Source organism: Gigantopelta aegis, chromosome 11 (genome assembly GCF_016097555.1).
Source record: "Gigantopelta aegis isolate Gae_Host chromosome 11, Gae_host_genome, whole genome shotgun sequence".
Classification (NCBI taxonomy): domain Eukaryota; kingdom Metazoa; phylum Mollusca; class Gastropoda; order Neomphalida; family Peltospiridae; genus Gigantopelta; species Gigantopelta aegis.
The window spans coordinates 21306680-21327993 of NC_054709.1; the positions used below are offsets into that span (position 1 = coordinate 21306680).

Below are 21314 nucleotides of genomic sequence, written 5' to 3' on the forward strand. Positions count from 1 at the left end.
TTAAACCATACATGTCTTGTGAAATAAATGAAACATGTTCAGGCTAAAGCTAGTAGGGGTATTGCTTGCAAAATTTTAGATATGTTTAATGCTTAAGATTCTTGGAGGTATAATGGTGGCATGGATATTATTGTCTGGTTGGTTTGGCGGGTATTGTTTTTTTTTCTTAAAGAGCTATTCCAGAAATAAATGTATGGAGGTGGTGGGAGGCACTTTTTTCAAGACCCCACCACCCACATATTGTATATTTGGAATCCCCATAATGGGAAATTTATAATTTACCCCAACGCACATCATTTAAAACTGAAAGTTGCTTCTCATTACCTTTATCTTTATTTGCGCTTCCCACAGGCAGGATAGCACAAACCATGACCTTTATTGAACCAGTCATGGAAACTGGTTGGTGCAAGTGGTTTAAACCTACCCATTGAGCCTTGCGGAGCGCTCACTCAGGGTTTGGGGTCGGTATATGGATTAAAAATCCCATGCCTCGACTGGGATCTGAACCCAGTACCTACCAGCCTGTAGACCGATGCAGATTTGAAGTGATTGCAGCTGATGATCATTATAATGTTAATAAACATTTTTGAAACACTTTTAAACCCTACATTTTTGTATCATGAAAACATAATCGAAAACATAACTATAACATTTGCTAAAACATTTATATAATGTTTTTATTGACATTTTATTTTGTTTGCTGGGAAACACAAAAACATTTAACATTTCAGTATGCTAAACGTGTGAGAGGTAGTGTCTCGACGTGTTGTGAACAGGTAGTGAATTAACAAAAACTAAATTTTTGAAGATTTCTCTGTGTGAAATGTGTGAAAGGTACATGTAGTGTCTCGCAGACGTGTGGTGAACAGGTAGTGAAATAAAAAAAAAAAAAATGTTGAAGATTTCTCTGTGTGAAATGTGTGAAATGTACATGTAGTGTCTCGCAGACGTGTTGTGAACACGAAGTGAACGAAAAAAAAATAATTAAAAAACAATTTGAAGATTTCTCTTTTGCAAATGTGTGAAAGGTGGTATCTCCCAGTCGTGTTGTGAACAAGAAGTGAACCCCCCAAAAAGATTTCTCTACGCGAAACGTGTGAGGGGTAGTGTTTCGCGGATGTGTTAACGTATAATAAAAAAAAAAGCGTTGAAGATTTCTCTATACAAGATGTGTGAGAGGTACATGCAGTGGTAGTGTCTCGTGGACATGTTGTGAACATATAGTGAACACAAAAATGTTGAAGGTTTATCTGTGCGAAACCTGTGAGAGGTAGTGTTTCGCGGACGTGTTTGTTAACACAAAAACATTTAAGATTTCTCTCGCGAAACGGGTGAGAGGTAGTGTCTCGCAGATGTGTTGTGAACAGATAGTGAACACAAAAACATTTAACATTTCTCTATGCTAAACGTGTGAGAGGTAGTGTCTCCACGTGTTGTGAACAGGTAGTGAACTAACACATTTTTTTAAAAATGTCAGATTTCTCTAAGCGAAATGTGTCAAAGGTAGTGTCTCGCAGAAATGTTGTGAACACGTAATGAACAAAAACAAACGTTGAAGGTTTCTCTACACGAAATGTGGGAGAGGTAGTGTCTCGTGGACGTGTTGTGAACATGTAGTGAACACAAAAATATTTATGAATTCTCTATGCGAAACGGGTGAGTCGTAGTGTCTCACAGATGTGTTGTGAACACAAAGTAAAAAAATGTTTGCTTTTTAAATTTTCTCTATGTGAAACATGTGACAGGTAGTGTCTTGTGGAGGTGTTGTGAACACAAAAAAGTTGAAGATTTCTCAATGCAAAACGTGTAAGAGGTAGTGTCTCACGGATGTGTTGTGAACATGTAATGAACACAAATTTTTTTTAAAGATTTCTTTACGCGAAACATGTGAGAGATAGCGTCTAGCAGAGAAGTTGTGAACACAGTGAACATAAAAATTTTGAAGATTTCTCTACGCTAAACGTGTGAAAGGTAGTGTCTCGCAGACGTGTTGTGAACACAAAACCTTTTAAGATTTCTCTACGCAAAAGGTGTGAGGTAGTGTCTCGATGTGCTGTGAACACATGAGTACAAAAACTTTTAAGATTTCTCTACGTGAAAAGTAGTTTCTCACGGACGTGTTGTGAACAACAACAAAAAACACACAGTGAACACAAACACGTTGAAGGTTTCTCTGCACGAAATGTCGGAGACGTAGTGTCTCGCGGACGTGTTGTGAACATGTATGTAACATTTTTTTTTTTTTTTTAAGATTTCTCTATGCGAAACGTGTGAGAGGTAGTGTCTCGATGTGTTGTGAATACGTATATGAACAGTAAAACTTTTAAGATTTCTCTACGCGTGAGAGGTAGTGCCTCACTGACGTGTTGTGAACAGGTAGTGAGCACAAAAACATTTAAGATTTCTCTACGCGAACCGCGCAAGAGGTGGTGTTTCACGAACGTGTTGTGAACACATAGTGAACACAAAAACATGAAGGTTTCTCTATGCGAAACGTGTGAGAGGTAGTGTCTTACGGACATGTTGTTAACACGTAGTGAACAGAAACCGTTAAAATTTCTTTACACAAAATGTGTGAGAGGTAGTGTCACTTTTCAGAGGGAATTAAACTCCCTGCGATATAGTCCTATTTATGCCACTGGAAGCAGTTCTTGTAAAATGTTTGCCATTTGCTATCAAATTATGGTCTGCTGACACTAGGCTGATCCGGTTCAAGCGCGTCTGCAGGAATCTTAGCAGGGACGTGTAGACTGGCGAGCTAATAGGGGGAGGGGGCTGAAACATGCTCCCCTGGAAAATGTATTAAAAACAATTGCTTGAGCAGGGATGGGGTTGGATCCCCAAAATGCTCCCCCTGCACACACGTCTGCTGTCTACACTTTAGTCCAGCACACAAGGTTTCATGAAGCATGATTTAAATTTCTTTAAAGATTTTCGGCCTTTAGATTTGGGTGCAATTTCATTTATCTCTTCATAACGACACAATTTCCTCTCTTGTGGCTCGATGTCAACTTCCTCCCAGCACCTGTATATCTTGCCATTGATCGCAATGTAGGGCTCTTTGTAGTTCCTTTGCAAGGTCTTACATGCATATGCATTTTTCAGTCTAATATTGGCTTTTTGTCTATTATTGTATAACACCTTATCTTGGCTACTTCTATCAGATTCTTGGCTGCAAGCGTATAGTGTAATATTGGGCTCTTGCTTGTAATTATATAGCTGCTTATATTGCAGTCCAATATTAGGTCCTTGTGGGCAACTATTCTGTTGCTTATTTGGCAGTGCAATGTTAGGTTCTTGTGGGCAACTATACTGTTGCTTATCTGGCAGTCCAATATTGGGTTGTTTCATAGAAACGTGTAGTGTCTGTTGTTTGGCTTTTTGGCTGTGTTTATACTGTTGCCTATTTTGCAGTACAGTTGCAGATTCTTCTTTAAAATTTTGTGATACGTTTTCTTTGGATTCAGTCTTGTCACTAGATTCAACCTCTTCAACCTCTTCTTGGGAACTCTCCGACTCTGTCTCCACTTGTTCGATAAGATGATCACCATCCCCTCGTACATAATATCTAGCCAGTGAATCTTCTGATTCAGTGTCAATGTCATTACCCTCATTGTATCTTCCCTCGGACTCCATAACTGACCTTCTAGTTGGAAGGTATTCACTAAATGTTACCGATCTCCGTCGTGGCCTTTCAGGTTCAGGGTCAGGGACAGGGTCAGGGTCAGGGACAGGGTCAGGGTCAGGGTGACATTCCTCTTTGTTCCACCTCTTTTCTAGGAAACACTGAAAAACAAAAATGATAATGTACCAACCAATAAAAAGTAACAATAACAGACCTTGCTAATTAAGGAGAGCAATCACTCTCGCCCCCCCCCCCCCCACCTCCCACATCACTCCTCTTAAGAATGGTTCAAGGGGAGTGATTTTTCGCTTTCCTTAGCATATTACTTTTTTTTCTCTTTTTTTTTTCACTCTTGTTTAAAAATAATAAAATCAATATGGTAATATGGCTCCCAAGTATCTAAGTTTGGGGAATAATTAATCACTCCCCTTATTTATTTATTTTTTACAGAGAGGTCTCTAATTAATGTTAACCAATTGTTCCTCTTGTTCCTATAAACATATCGTCGGTGGCGTTTATATGTTTGTTATCCGGTCTCGGAAAAGGAGCTGGCAGTGGTCACAACCTACGCCCAAGACAGGCGTGCGCTATGACATCTTGCTCTGTGCACGTAAAACTACTTGAGTCTATTCAGATGAGCACAACAATATGAATCAATCAATCAATCAATGTTGAACGACACCTTAGCACAAAGGAATACGTCAGGTATTGGGTGTCAAATAATGGTAAATGAATTAATTGATGATCAACACCAATAAAAAGTTCCAAATTTAAATTTGAGCTGTGCAATGTATAAATATCAAAATTAAGTATATTTAAATTTGAAATAGCTTACAGGTTCGACAGTATGTATGCGTGTATGTATTGTCATGGATGTCCAACAACTTTCTTATCTGTGCAGGCACAACGGAAAGAAAGAAAGAAATGTTTTATTTAACGACACACTCAACACATTTTATTTACGGTTATATGGCATCAGACATATGGTTAAGGACCACACAGATATGGAGAGAGGAAACCCGCTGTCGCCACTTCATGGGCTACTCTTTTCGATTAGCAGCAAGGGATCTTTTATATACACCATCCCACAGACAGGGTAGTACATACCACGGCCTTTGAGAGAAATAGCCCAATGGGCCCACCGACGGGGATCGATCCCAGACCGACCGCGCATCAAGCGAGCGCTTTACCACTGGGCTACGTCCCGCCCCTCAGGCACGACGGAGCAGACCTATTATTGGTAGTAAATCTTAAGGCAGAGATTAAACATCATTGTTAAAAACAGATCATTGTTAAAATAATTGAGAATTATTATACACGATTGTATACTTTACTGACTTTAAAAAGTATTTCTTAAATTAAATAAAAATAAAATAAAATTCCATGTAAATTCTGGTTTGTGTTTGTGTTTTTTTATTTTGTTTTATTTGTTTTTTTAATATTATTATTTTATTTTTTTTGTTAACTGACTCTTCTCTAATTAATATAGAGGGAATGTTGATCCTAGAAAGAACTTCTTTAAATGGTGTTAAGCTGAGCAGATTTGATATTGAGAAGTGATGTTTATTTTGACACATCACATTATTTTATGTTCTGCCATACTTGAAAAGTTGTGCAGGAATCAATTTCAGTCCCCCTTTTTTTGGTACTGCATTTGCATAATTATATTACAGTAATAATTTGTCCATCAGGCTAACTAAAGTGTAAAACCTTGCACCCCTGTCACATACAATGAACTGTAACTCTGGATGTTATGGGTTACCCAGCTTGAAATTTTCAAAAATCTTCTACAGTATCCTAGATATATCCAGTAAATTTTTGAAACGATTCGTAAACATTTCAACTACAAACTCATTTAATCATACGTGGAAAAAATAGTCTTGAGCCGCCCTTACCTTGAAAATAATTGATCCTAGCAGGATCAGGATGGCAGAAACTGAGACAAAAATCAATAGGATGACCTGCGTTTTCATGTGTAGTTTGAATATATGCTGGAAAGAAGACAATATTTACTATTAGTGCAGTTTACTATGTTTGTCAGGATCGAACCTAGCCGAAAATCAGTAATGTTCTAGTGATCACGGAAAGAAGGCGTAATAAAATATTGCAGCCAGACAAAAACTGGCACTGGAATATGTTTTTCTGAAACAGGTTCCTGTTAGTACGCATACGCGTATTCCAAATGTAGGTTTGTTGTGTTTCGTCTGTACTATAGGATCTAGGGACACGTTCAGAAACATCGCTCGTTTAGAGGGGTCAGGCGGGACGCAGCCCAGTGGTAAAGCGCTGGAATCGATCCTCGTCGGTGGCCCATTGGGTTATTTCTCGTTCCAGCCAGTGCACTACGACTGGTATATCAAAGGCCGTGGTATGTGCTATTCTGGCTGTGGAATGGTGCATATAAAATATCCCTTGTTACTAATGGAAAAATGTAGCGGCTGTAAATTATGTTGACAACTTACCTATCATATGATTACTCTTCAATACCTGTTCATCGAACAGCATTTAAGTTATGCAGATCAACCTACCTATTATTACTCGTCAATACCTAAACACTGAACAGCTGTAAGTTACGTAGATCAACCTACCTATAATATGATTACTCATCAATACCTAAACACTGAACAGCTGTAAGTTATGTAGATCAACCTATCATTACTCATCAATACCTAAACACTGTAAGTTATGTAGATCAACCTATCATTACTCTTCAATACCTGTTCACCAAGCAGCTGTAAGTTATGTAGATAAACCTACCTATCATTATTCGTCAATACCTAAACACTGAACAACTGTAAGTTATGTAGATCAACCTGCCTATCATATGATTACTCATCAATACCTAAACACTGAACAACTGTAAGTTATGTAGATCAACCTACCTATCGTTACTCGTCAATACCTGTTCACCGAACAGCTGTAAGTTATGTAGATCAACCTACCTATCATATGATTACTTATCAGTACCTAAACACCGAACAGCTGTAAGTTATGTAGATCAACCTATTATTACTCTTCAATACCTGTTCACTGAACAGCTGTAAGTTATGTAGATCAACCTACCTATCATTACTCGCCAATACCTGTTCACTGAACAGCTGTAAGTTATGTAGATCAACCTACCTATCATTACTCGTCAATACCTGTTCACCGAACAGCTGTAAGTTATGTAGATCAACCTACCTATCATATGATTACTTATCAGTACCTAAACACCGAACAGCTGTAAGTTATGTAGATCAACCTATTATTACTCTTCAATACCTGTTCACTGAACAGCTGTAAGTTATGTAGATCAACCTACCTATCATTACTCGTCAATACCTAAACACTGAACAGCTGTAAGTTATGTAGATCAACCTACCTATCATATGATTACTCATCAATACCTAAACATCGAACAGCTGTAAGTTATGTAGATCAACCTACCTCAGTGGTGTCTGGTCTCTTTGTAGTAGTAGTTGTAGTAGCTAAAATAATATTAAATGTGTAACATTAAAATGTAGAATCAAGAATAACAGAGACAAAGTTAAATTTAGTACAACAACATTTGCAAGAGAGAGAGAGAGAGAGAGAGAGAGAGAGAGAGAGAGAGAGAGAGAGAGAGAGAGAGAGAGAGAGACAGACAGAGAGAGACAAAGCGAGAAAGAGAGCGAGCGAGTGATCGTTTGACATATAAACACATGAACACAACAAAGAACATAATAAGTGTACGGTATACCAATCTTGTCAAAAGTTAACTACCATGCACATTACTGTAATTTTCTAATGAATTTAAGTTGTCTGTAAGCTGCATAACGTTAAAACTGGTCAAGAATACTATTTCAGCTCAACCTTTATTACCCATATGGGCTCAAATATACGGGGTAATATTTTTTCGATCTCTGCACAGTGTGCAGATTGCTTCTACAGCCACTGATTGGCTGGCTTAAAAATCACGATGTTTGGTTGGTTGCTTGTCATGGCCGGAACTTCACTTTCATTCATATAATGTTTCCATTCATGAGTCAGATTACACATACGTTATACAATATACAAAGATTTACAAAACCAAATGGACTCGCTTGTTTCGTAAACATGAAATGGTATATTTTCATAAGCAGCGGCTTTAGTAATATATAAAAATAATTATTTTCAAATGCAAATACAGTCGTATTATTTTGTACTGTAAACATTTGGCTGTTAAAAGAATGCCGTTATGCTATGACGTCACTTACATTACGTCATGTAATGTGCGTAAGATTATATGACGTAATGGCTGATGGCTTTGTTGTAGACTGCAGAGGAATTTTTACATTAAAAATCAGTTAAAATTGACAATGGGTAATAAAGAGAATAACCAACTCGCTACGAGGAGTTAAGAATTATCTGTCCCTCGTGAATGAATGTTGTAAAACCCCCGCCAAAGGCTCGGGTTTACAACATTCATTCACTCGGGACAGATAATTCATAATTCCTCGTAGCTCGTTAGTTATTCTCTAAGTCTTACACGCAGTGGCGTAGGGAGGTGCCAAAACGTGTGTGTGTGTGGAGGGGGGGGGGGGCATACACACACATACAAATATATATAGACCATCTCTGTTGCTACTGGATCAAAAGAAGTAGGGAGTACATGCCCCTTGCCCCCCCCCCTCCCCCATCCCCCTCTTCCTACGCCAATGTACAGGTATGTCGCTAATATGTCACTTATTTGGATGGTGTCAGATTGTCGCACACTCACCTATCCGATTCACCCTGGGTTGTGCACCTATCCGGTTCACCCTGGGTCGTGGAGCCGCCATTTCCATAAAAAGTTCTTCGTTTTTGGTCATCTGCACGTTAACGCCAGCTTCTGTAACAAACAACCAAGCCAGTATCGTTAATGTAGTGTTCTCCTTGACCTACTGTCACCATAGACTGTGGTATATGCTATCCTGTCTGTAGCATGATGCATATAAAATATCCTTTGCTACTAATGGAAAACACATAGCAGATTTCCTCTCTAAGACTGTATGTTAGAATTACCAAATGTTTGGCATTCAATAGCCGATGATTAATAAATCGATGTGCTCTAGTGGTGTCGTTAAACAAACCAAACTTTAAAGTTTATACGTTTACTGGGCATAAATGTATGCAATTTTATTCCATCTAGTACCATTGTGTCAAGTAGCCTTGTTCTTGAAACATGTATGGGGTACCTGTAAAAAACAGAAAGTACTCGAATTTTGTGCTGAACTTCGGTAGTTATAGACGGGTAGACATAGACGCTACCCGTTATCTCTGAAATGAGCACCTTCACCCCCTCTGCAACTTCCGTGCTCGACAGAATGTTTTTAGGTATCGTCTAATTGTAGGTAATCGTGCGTCTAGTAGTGGCCATCAGCGACCGATTGTACGACAAAAGCGTGGCGACCTGCGACAGCTTGCACGATCGATCGCAGCCAATCGTGAGATGGGTCCCTCGATCAGATATCAAGGTTCGCGATCGTGCGTCAGCATCAGTAGTCACCTAGCTCTAAAGGAGTACACTTCGTCGAACTATAATTCGCTATGCTTCCCAAGAAGGGAAAGGGCCGTGGGAAGAGTGTCTAGCCGGAATCTGATGATCTGAAGACTGACCAATCGTAAGGTCGTGCAACCAGTTGGGACAGGTGATTGGTCGCACTACCGATCGTGAGGTCGTACGACAGGTGGCACCACCAATCGTTAGGTGTCACGACCAGTAGCATGACTAATGCGCGACTGGTGGTATGACCATGTAAGACCTGTCAGCGACCTCGTACGATTTGGAATCGCAGGTCAGAAGTTTTGAACATGACCATCGACCTTACTGCGACTGATTTTTCTCTTGTGATCACCCACGACCTCACATCACTCAGGCCCGGTGTGACTGGGACTTAAGAGTGCTCATTATTTAATACTGGTATAATATCAAATCAAATTACAGAAATTAGCTGTCTGGATTAAACAATATTTACGACAACAAGCCTGTCATATAGCTAATTTTCTATTTAAAACTATTCTCAGACTGCCAACTGCCATGACAAAGTTGGATAACTTTCAGCTCGCACGACTTCTACGGCTTTCTAGTTGATAGTCTGAGTACTCTTACAACTCTGTTCTCGTTGTATAACCCATTAGTGTTTAATATAAGCACACCAATCGTAAGTCAGTAGTTGGTGAAATTACAACGCAAACATCGAGTTGTCCTGTCAGCGACCTCATACGACCTCGAATCGCAGGTCAGAGTTTTGGATCGAGACTAATTTTTTCTTGATCACCCACGATGACCAGTCGAGTGCTCTTTCTACGATTTCCGCCACAAAATTTTTCGCTCTAGGTCGTAAGTTGGTCGCAGGCCCGGTGTGAGTGGGACCTAAGAGTGCTCATTATTTAATATTTTCTGCTCGCACGACTTCTACGGCTTTCTAGTTGATAGTCTGAGCGCTCTTACAACTCAATTCTCGTTGTATAACCCATTAGTTTTTAATATGAGCGCACCAATCGTAAGTCGGGAGTTGGGGAAATTACAACGCAAACATCGAGTTGGCTACTTCGTCGTGACAGTTGACAGTCTGAACCTAACGCTAAGTGAGGTTCACTTGGACGTGAGTGGGTCAGGTGTTGTTTGGTATGCTGGTAGATGCACACTCACCTGGATCAATCTGGTGGCTACTGGCTTGCTCTGGGCGGCCACGCAGGTCCATGAGCATCCTTTCAATTCTTGTCAACTGCCTGTCGATAACAGCCTCTGTAACACACAACACCCTCAACATGCAGTGACCCATCAAACTAATATCACAAACATACACGTACAAAAGGTAAAAGTTAAACTTTGTTTTGTTTAAATAAAACATTTCCTTCCTTCCTTGTTTTGTTTAATGACACCACTAGAATACATTAATTTATTAATCATCGGCTATTGGATGTCATACATTTCGTAACTTTGACATAGTCTTAGAGAGAAAACCCGCTAAAAAAAAGTCATCAGTAGAAAGGGAGCTTTTATATGCATCACTTCAAAGACAGGATAGCGCATACCACAGTGTTTGGTTTTACCAGTTTTTCACTGGCTGGAATGAGAATTAGCCTAATAGACCCAATAGGGAATCAAACTAAAGCCAATAAAGCCACTGTCGTGACTTGGCAAATTATATTTTGTAATGACTACACTAGCACGACTAAAACAAGGAACTGTCATCCACATAGCGACATAACTTAAAAACAAACTTCTTTTCTTTGTTTAGACCAAACTGCATATTTTGGGGGCGTTTTGTAAATATAACGATATACTTAAGTCAACAAATTTGAAAATGTATCATAACATATAATAAAAAAGCTAACCCCAACCCTAACCTTAATCCTAAATTCCGGCCTGGAAATACCATTGTTATTGACAACCATAGACAAACATCGGCGCAAATGGAAATGATACATACCATCTTTGTTGACTTCTTGAGACATAGCGGGTGGTTTAACAGGATACTTTTTCTTCTTGGAATCAGGCTTCATATCTGTGAGAACATAACAAGAGATTAACATTTATTACGGAATCTGATGTCGGAGAGCTGAAGACTTGACGAATCGTAAGGTCGTGCAACCAGTCGGGACAGGTGATTGGTCGCACTACCGATCGTGCGGTCGTAGGACAAGTGGCATCACCAATCGTTAGGTTTCATGACCAGTAGCATGACTAATCATGCACGGCTGGTGGTGCATCAGTGCACGACTGGTAGTATGACCATGTAAGACCTGTCAGCGACCTCGTACGATTTGAAATCGCAGGTCAGAAGTTTTGAACATGACCATCAACCTTGCTGCGACTGATTTTTCTCTTGCGATCACCCACGACCTCTGCGACCAGTCGAGTGCTCTTTTTACGATTTACCCACAATTCCAAAATTATTCGGTCGCAGCTAGGTCGTAAGTTGGTCGCAGGCCCAGTGTGTCTGGGACTTAAGCGAGCTCATTATTTAATACTGATATTATATCAAATCAAATTACAGAAATTAACTGTCTGGATTAAACAATATTTACGACCACAAGCCTGTCATATAGCTAATTTTCTATTTAAAGCTATGCTCAGACTGCCAACTGCCATGACAAAGTTGGCTAACTTTCTGCTCACACGACTTCTACGGCTTTCTAGTTGATAGTCTGAGTGCTCGTACAACTCAATTCTCGTTGTATAAGCCATTGGTTTTTAATATGAGCGCACCAATCGTAAGTCGGGAGCTGGCGGAAATTAGAATGCATACATCGAGTTGACCACTTCGTCGTGACAGTTGACAGTCTGCGCCTAGCACTAAGTGAGGTTCACTTGGACGTGAGTGGGTCAGGTGTTGTTTGGTATGCTGGTAGGTGCACACTCACCTGGATGAATCTGGTGGCTACTGGCTTGCACTGGGCGGCCACGCAGGTCCATGAGCATCCCTTCATTCCTTGTCAACTGCCTGTCGATAACAGCCTCTGTAACAGACAAAGCCTCAACATGCAGTGACCCATCAAACTAATATCACAAACATACACGTACAAAAGTTAAAAGTTAAACTTTGTTTTGTTTAAATAAAACATTTCCTTCCTTCCTTGTTGTGTTTAATGACACCACTTGAATACATTAATTTATTAATCATCGGCTGTTGGATGTCATACATTTTGTAACTTTGACATAGTCTTAGAGAGAAACCCCGCTAAAAAAATACACTAGTAGAAAGGGAGCTTTTATATGCATCACTCCAAAGACAGGATAGCGCATACCACAGTGTTTGGTTTTACCAGTTTTTCACTGGCTGGAATGAGAAATTAGCCTAATAGGCCCAATAGGGAATCAAACTAATGCCAATAATGCCACTGTCGTGACTTGGCAAATTATATTTTGTAATGACTACACTACCACGACTAAAACAAGGAAATGTCATCCACATAGCGACATAACTTAAAAACAAACTTCTTTTCTTTGTTTGTTTAGACCAAACTGCATATTTTGGGGGCGTTTTGTAAATATAACGATATACTTAAGTCAACAAATTTGAAAATGTATCATAACATATAATAAAAGCTAACCCCAACCCTAATCTTAATCCTAAATTCCGGCCTGGAAATATCATTGTTACTGACAACCATAGACAAACATCGGCGCAAATGGAAATGACACATACCATCTGTGTTGACTTCTTGAGACATAGCGGGTGGTTTTACGGGATACTTTTTCTTCTTGGAATCAGGCTTCATATCTGTGAGAACACAACAAGAGATTAACATTTATTACATTTAACAGGTTTTGAAAAACGGTAATAGCTCATGCGGCAAAGCAGTAATTGGTATCACTTGGCAGGTACGACGGAAACAAGTACATATTGGGGGTGGGGGCTCTGAAGGAGATCGAGGGCTCAAAGCAAAGTTTCTAGGGGGTTCGGGGTATGCTCTTCCGTAAAAGTTAGAAAAATAGATGTCCTGAAATGCAAGTTACTGCATTGTACACGTTAATTGATCTCTGTCTGAAGATTTACCACCAGTAATATTTTTATTCAGAATTATTTAGGGGGCTAGAGTTCTCCCCCCTCCCAGCCCCATTGCTCCGCCGTGCCTGTTTGGGATGGCAAATTCTCGTGGTGTTTTTTAATAGCCCTATGTCTGTAATTAATAAATTAATGTGATAGATGTTTCTAACGAGTAGCTGTTTGGTGTATATTACACCATATGAAAAACATAACAAGTCGAAGTTAAATTCTTGTACAATATTTGGGGTAGGGGAAACAACATGTAGCGTGAGGGTCAAGTCACATCAGGGTCGCAGCTCCAAGCTGTCTTTTTACCTTTCCCAAAGGAGATAGTGTGACACATGAAAACAAACACCAAACAGAAGATATTTACGTCAGTTCCATCATCTAAACTGTAGGTACAATTACAGTTAACATTTTCCCATACAATCGATTAAGGCTTTTTTTAATCGATTATCGCATCGGTAAAGCCAAACCAATCAATGTTCCATTATAATCGATAATTGGAACATCAATAAGTTGTGAAGTTGTGAAAACTCACCTGTGGAACCATAGTCGAGATCTGCGTGCTCGTTATCAAACTCTCGCCACTGCTCCGGGAGTTCTGGGGGCTCCAACACAGAATCCACGGGCTTCTCTTCACTAAGCCCGGCTATAGGTTGTAGAACTAACACTGTAACTAACAGTAAAACGCTGAGGAAAAAAACAAACAGTTTTGTTTAACGACTGATCACTAGAGCATATTGATTTATTAATCTTCGGCTATTGGATGTCAAACAGTTGGTTATTCTGACATAATATAGTCTTAGTAGTAGTAGGGATTTTTTGAAATAATAAAATACCATGCGCCAGAAAACTAGCGAAGTATATCTGTAAGTAAGACCGGCCTCGGTGGCGTCGTGGCAGGCCATCGGTCTACAGGCTGGTAGGTACTGGGTTCGGATCCCAGTCGAGGCATGGGATTTTTAATCCAGATACCGACTCCAAACCCTGAGTGAGTGCTCCGCAAGGCTCAATGGGTAGGTGTAAACCACTTGCACCGACCAGTGATCCATAACTGGTTCAACAAAGGCCATGGTTTGTGCTATCCTGCCTGTGGGAAGCGCAAATAAAAGATCCCTTGCTGCCTGTCGTAAAAAGAGTAGCCTATGTGGCGACAGCGGGTTTCCTCTAAAAACAGTGTCAGAATGACCATATGTTTGACGTCCAATAGCCGATGATAAGATAAAAAATCAATGTGCTCTAGCGGCGTCGTTAAATAAAACAAACTTTACTGTAAGTAAGATTAATAATTGCTGTATTGTTACTTTGTCAATTACTAAAACGTTTATCAAAAACAGCACTAACAATACAGGAACGATGTTTAGTCCGTCATATCCTCTTTGTTTGTAAATAATTTGAGTGTGGTTTCACGTAAGAAGAAAAGTAAGTGTTTTTTTTTTTTGTTTTTTTTTTTGGGGGGGGGGGGGGGAGCATTGTTTTATTCTTGTGTGAAACCAAACTGAAATTATTTTTAAAAAACCCAAAAAACCTCAACATTTTCGTAGATTGGTGGGACGGACTATAGGTGTGGCCATTACACAATACTAATAATAATATATACATTATATATGGCGCCGTTCAACGATTACGTAATGGTTTAAAATCCGAACCACGTTGTCAACAATTACGATAAATTACTCTCCTACTTTTAATTACCATTTGCGAAGTCAAAAATCATGGGAAAAAAACATTACAACGACACTTATTCCACATACCAGATTGTAACCATGTCATCTCAGGGGCGTAGCGTGATCTGGACCGGGGGGTGGTGTGGGGTGGGGGTCGAATGTGAACCAAGTGGACCTTTTTTTATTTTGTTTTTGCACCACCAGAAATTCCATATGTATACACCTGTATGTTTTAGTTCTCTGAGCGGACCATTTGCTTCAGCGGGGTGGGGGGGGGGGTTGGTAGGGGGTTTGTCAGAACCCCCCGAACCCCTCTAGCCTACGCCCCTGCATGTATATCGATTTCGCCGAGATCTCCTAGGACAAAAAACATGGATTCTAACAGTTTACTTATTATGGAATATTCTTCAAGAGGGGTGGAAGCTTCTCAAGTATGTGGCGTCATTAATGTGACGTCATTACGATTGCTTTATATCATAATCTCATGACGTGTTATATACGTCACATCCTTCCATCCCGCCGTTCAATTACGTAACACTCTAAAAGTCCAAACCTCATTGTTAACAACTACGATAAATCACTCACCTACCTTTAATTACCGTTATATTTTCCCCACATTTTGTCCAGACATAAATCTTGAAAATATATATCATAATGACAGATTTCACATACTAAATTATAATGATGTCACCTTGGAAAAAAAAGCCTGTAATTGTTGTCTGTCATTTTTTATTTATTTATTTATTTTATTATTATTATTATTTTTTTTTTTTTACGTAATACTTTTCAAGAGGGGTAGGCGCATAACTCATTCCGTCTAATCTCCCATACAACACACACACGGAGACACGCACATGCACGCACAACACACACACACACACACACACAGAGAGAGAGAGAGAGAGAGAGAGAGAGAGAGGAGAGAGAGAGAGAGAGAGAGAGAGAGAGAGAGAGAGAGTCCCACAAAGAGAGAAAACACACACAAACACACACACACACATACACACACACTAACACACACGCACACGTTTATCCCCTCGCCACACACATACACACGTATTTATACAACGTATTTAATTTGTCTCTTGCGCTCGCTTTTAGGTTTCACTTAGTTAATATTATATATCTGACATTGATTAATTTGTAGTTATACATCACTAATACATGCAACAATAGATTTAATAATAATGATTAATAATAATAGTTGTTATATATTATTATATTTAATAAATTACGACCTTCTGTACCTGTACATGGCTGCGGTCATGTTCAACAATTGCAATATGTTACCCTGGTGATGTAACAGTACAATGACTTTACGTCACCATTCCGAATATGTCATCACACATTAGAAACAAAGTCGGGACTTCTCGGATCTTTTTGCCACAAATACCTCTAAAACGATTTTGAAAAATGCATTAAACGTATAAAAAGGTTGGGTTTTTTGTTTGTTTAACGAAACCACTAGAGCACACTGATTTATTAATCCACGACTATAGCCTCTATTAGAAACAAACTTATCTGCCCCTGATTTGCATAGCGCTAAGCGGCCCCAATTAGCCAATAAATTATTTCAGGCGCGTTCATGCTCCAGTCGCTTGCAACAAAGGCCCATTGTTACTACTGAATTGTAGGGTAGTTGTCTAAAGTTTTCTATTACTATTACTAAGAAAATGTACAATATGTTTTGTGCTCAACAGCAATACGAACACGTCTCTTTTTTGGGGGTGGGGGGTGGGGGAGGGGACCAAGAAAAATGGCGCATTGATGATTGACTCGTTAAACCGGCACCTTAATAAAGTTTTGATATTTGCAAGTAATATGCATGTGTTTGTGTATATATCACTGTGTACGAATGGAAGTGTACATTAATTTGACTAAATGACTAGCTGCAATTTTCTGTACCGCTAGCTGCACTATTAACTACGACCTATGCAGTAGTTAACGATAAGGTTTCTACTGTCTGACTCGCAAAGAAATCGGAACGGCGAGCCCAATGCCAGACGGACATAGTGTAACGGACACAACTTCATGTGTAATTTAATAGTTATAATTGACTATCTACCTGCAGTTATTAATGTTATGCACAACTATTAAGCATCCCATAGTATATATATATATACGATATATATATATATATTCACTGACGTAGGAAGCGGGGGGTGGGGGTGGGGTGGGGGGTGTGTGGGGGGTAAGGGGGCATGTGTCCCCCACTTTTCAGATATTTTGCTTTATAATAGTGTAAATATAAAAGTGTGGGCCCCTCCCCACACTTTTTGGCACCTGGCTACTAATATATCGTGTGTGGTGTGTGTGTGTGTGTGTGTGTGTGTGTGTGCGTGCGTACCCCCCTATGCCACCTTCATACGCCATTAGTATATGTAGGCTACATAGATACAACTCTTTTTTTTCTTCTTCAAATGTGCGTGTTAGTCTGGTTATAGTTTTGGTTGTGCGTTTGTACTGATGTAAACATATTTACATATTTGTTTTGTAGGCTATTGTTTATTTGGTGGCAGATTTGTTGTTGTTACTGGGGTTTTCTTTTTTCTTTTCTTTTTTTTTCTTTTTTTTTTTGGGGGGGGGAGGTAAAATTGTGGAGGGGGTTTATTTTTAGAATACTAGGTTTTTTGTTTTTTTGCCTGCCACTTACGCTTATAATCATGTATAGAACACTGTCTTCATTTTAACATTTAACCTTAAATACTCGACATGCAAGACTAACATAAATATGTTTACACAGATATTTTGATGTAAACAAAACAAGTACTGTTACTATAGGTAGATGTTTTTAGGTTAAATTATATATTTAGCTGTTATTACAGCAAAATGTACACTTTATAATACAATGTATATAGGCCTAATTAATTTACAGCAAACGAAATATTTAGTCAAATAGGCGCATGTGCAGGAAATTGTGTAGAGGAAGTCTAGACTGGCTAGTGGTGTTCTTAGGGGAGGGGTCGGGTCATGCGTCCCCAGAAATACACTGAAGAAACAAAACAAACATAATATAGCACGTGGGGAAGGGGACTGTTCTGATCGGAATATTACATATAGTCCATCATATCCTCCTACAAAAATGTTGTTTTGTTGTTTTTGTAAATAATTTAAGTGTTGTTTGACGTAAAAATGAAAATTAAAGTTAATTTAGAAAACAAGCGGCTCAGAAATAAATAACTTATAGTAACTTCCATAGTATGAAAAAATGCGTTCCCCGTGGGACGCATTATAAACATGTTTCTATTATCTATTACAACTGTGTTACTGTCACACACAATTCATTAAAACTGCAGGTGTGTTTGTATGTTTAAATGAAATTATGACAATTAATGTGAGGCGAGATTGCATATTAAAAACCCCCCACCCAATCAGGGTGTGTGACAGCTCGCTAGATTTAACACATGGCCAGTTATAACAAAACACAATTTCAACTTAATTTGTACCTGTATCATTCTTTATTTTTAAAGCATAGGTGGGGACATTTATACGGAAGCCAGTTAGTGCCACTTGAAAGTCATTTTTTTATCTAGTAATTACAAGATAACTAACTCGTAATTACAAGATAACTAATTCATAATTACGAGATACTGGCTAGTAATTACGAGATAACTTCACACTAACCTTGACATATACTCTTAAAATAAAGTAGGGGAACTCTAATAAGAATTTACAATTGCCAAAATTGTAAGGATAATTAGCTGTGGGGAATGGTTGTATGATAATAGTGAATTAATTTGGCAAACATTACAACCGGTAGTTGATCAAACATTCCATAGTTTGCAAGTGCATCACCCAGTTGCCCCGTACACGTGCGTGGGGTTTTATTGTCGATTTGGCAATTTCCAGGAATGTCGATTAATCACTGTGTAACATTATTTCTTTCAATATTTTTCATTCTGTTGATCATACAGTTGTTATTATTTTGTTTTTATTCATTTTTATTGTTTGAATTTGCGATGCGGCGTATGCAACTGATAAAAAAAGAGTCAACTTTCTAATTTTACTTCTGACCCCAATCGTCCTTCAAGATCTTTGGTGGTCATAAAACCCAGGGGCGGATCCAGGATTTCGTTAGGACGGTGTCCCAAAATTACGGAAGCAAGTTAGTACCACTTGAAAGTCAAGATGCTATCTAGTAATTACGACATACTATCTAGTAATTACAAGATAACTAACTCATAATTACGAGATAACTAATTCGTAATTACGAGATACTGTCTAGTAATTACGAGATAACTAACTAGATAGTATCTCGTAACTACGAGTTAGTTATTTTGTAATTACTAAATAGTATCTCGTAATTACGAGATAAAAAAAAAGAGACTTTCAAGTGGCACTAACTGGCTTCCGTAAACATGATATCAGCAGTTGACAACAACCGACAAATAAAGAGGTCACAGGCTCACAGCAAATGACAGGTACACACATTGCAGAATCAAAGCAAGTTGTTACTGATGTGGAACAAAGTCGTCCCTCAAACAACTACCCACCCCCACCCCTAACCAATTTGTTTTGCTTTTTAATTATTATTATTTTATTTTTTAATCTGCGGCACATAGAAAACAGTCACTCGCATAAAAACGATCCCCATCATATATAATGAATTCTTCTACATATCGTGTGTCGGTTTCACAAAAGAATGTTATGTTTCAGTTTTATGACTTGAAACTGTTGATAACAAAGTATAAGCATGGTCAATATAATAATAATGAACAGTTTCACGCGTTGGGTGAAGTGCAAACGTAATCACTGTTGAAATAAAAGTTTTAAAAATTGCCGATCGGCGATTTTTTTTGGAAACTTTTTTTTTTCCGAAACCGCCGAGCCGACCGCCGATATTGCCACTTTGGTTGGTTCGCGTACTGTACCTCACTGTTTCCCTTACTGCACTATTTATTTCCTAGCTAGGCTTAAGTATCGAGATAATTACTCTTTGTTTTGTTTAACAACACCACTAGAGTACATTGATTTATCAATCACCGGTTCATGGATGTCAAACATTTAGTAATTTTGACATATAGTCTTAGAGAGGAAACTCGTTACATTTTTCCATTAATAGCAAGGGATCTTTTATATGCACCATTCCACAGACAGGATAGCACATACCACGGCCTTTGATATACTGGTCACAGTGCAATAGCCCAATAGGCCCACCAATGGGGATCGATACCAAACCGACCGCATCAAGCGAGCGCTGTACCACTGGGCGACGCCCCGCTCTATCCAGATAATGAGGAAAATAGTGTAGGCCTACTGGTCATACATAACACTTAATGAAGATATTACTAATATGTAAAACTCTTTTTAAAGGGACATCCCTGAGTTTGCTGCAATTTTTAAGATGCTATGGACGAACAGAGAGTTTTCAACGATTGTAATTAAATATCAAATATATTTTTCTGCATACAATATTAGTAGCTGTATATTAAACGTGTTTATGATCGTTTTAATATTTGTACTAGGTTAATTTCATTTTATTTCCTAAAATTTTTTAAAAAATTCGTACGTACGAAATAATTTGAAAACAAAATCCAGTTTGGGCTTCTTACAAATATTAAGACGACTAGAAACACATTGAATATTCAGACACTGATATTCTAATCAAGAAAATATATTTAATATTAAAGTTTAATCGTAGAAATATTTTATTAGTCGGAAACATCTTACAATACAGTAAACTCAGGAATGTCCCTTTAAGTCAACGTTTTGTTCAGATTTGCACTGTGAAATGATATTTCTGGAATTCAAATTCAGTTATTAATAATGGCCATTGGTTGAAATGGCTTTATGCTGCATGTTATAGTTCTTAAGTTAAAGGTTTTTGTTTTGTTTAATGACACCACTAGAGCACATTGAGTAATTCATTAATCATCGGAGCTTTAGGATGTCAAACATATGGTAATTCTGACACGTAGTCATCAGAGGAAACCTGCTACATTTTGCCTAATGAAGCAAGGGATCTTTTATATTCACCCCCCCCCCCCCCCCCGACAGGAAAGCACATACCACAGCCTTTGACCTTCCCACGGACAGGAAAGCACATACCACGGCCCTGGTTGGAACGAGAAAAAGCCCAGTCAGTTGAATGGATTCACATAGGTGGTTCGATCGTGCGACACAAAGGCGAGCACTCAACTAGCTGAGCTAAGGGACCGTAGCAAAAGTATTTTGAAGCCAAAAGAGACATATTTCGTCTAAGGGGGAAGGGGGTCAAAGAATCCACTAGGGTCATTTCGTCTTCATTTAAAAAAAAAAAAAAAAGACTTCACCCTCTAAAAGAGTTGTTTATGTCCTGTCTTTACTTCGGTAGCCTAAAATCCGGCTTGGATCGTATGAACTCGTTATACACCATTCATTTTTAAGACTCCTCTGGTTATTATATAGACTGAGCAAGGACAAGGAAGGAAATGTTTTATTTAACGACGCACTCAACTCATTTTATTTACGGTTATATGGCGTCAGACATATAGTTGAGGACCACACAGATATATATATATAAAGAGAGGAAACTCGCTGTCGCCACTTCATGGGCTACTC

General features: G+C 38.8%; 1 protein-coding gene across 1 annotated transcript; it reads right to left on the bottom strand.

The window, feature by feature from the left end:
• Positions 1-656: 656 nt before the first annotated feature.
• Positions 657-16093, bottom strand: LOC121385655. Its single transcript, XM_041516416.1, has 10 exons — positions 16022-16093; positions 13646-13797; positions 12763-12837; positions 11978-12073; positions 11044-11118; positions 10260-10355; positions 8346-8456; positions 7055-7095; positions 5521-5616; positions 657-3786 (listed from the first exon to the last, which is right to left on the bottom strand). Exons 1-10 carry the CDS (start codon positions 16039-16041, stop codon positions 2881-2883), a joined length of 1668 nt encoding a protein of 555 aa, XP_041372350.1. The 5' UTR covers positions 16042-16093; the 3' UTR covers positions 657-2880.
• Between the last annotated feature and the right edge of the window lie 5221 nt (positions 16094-21314).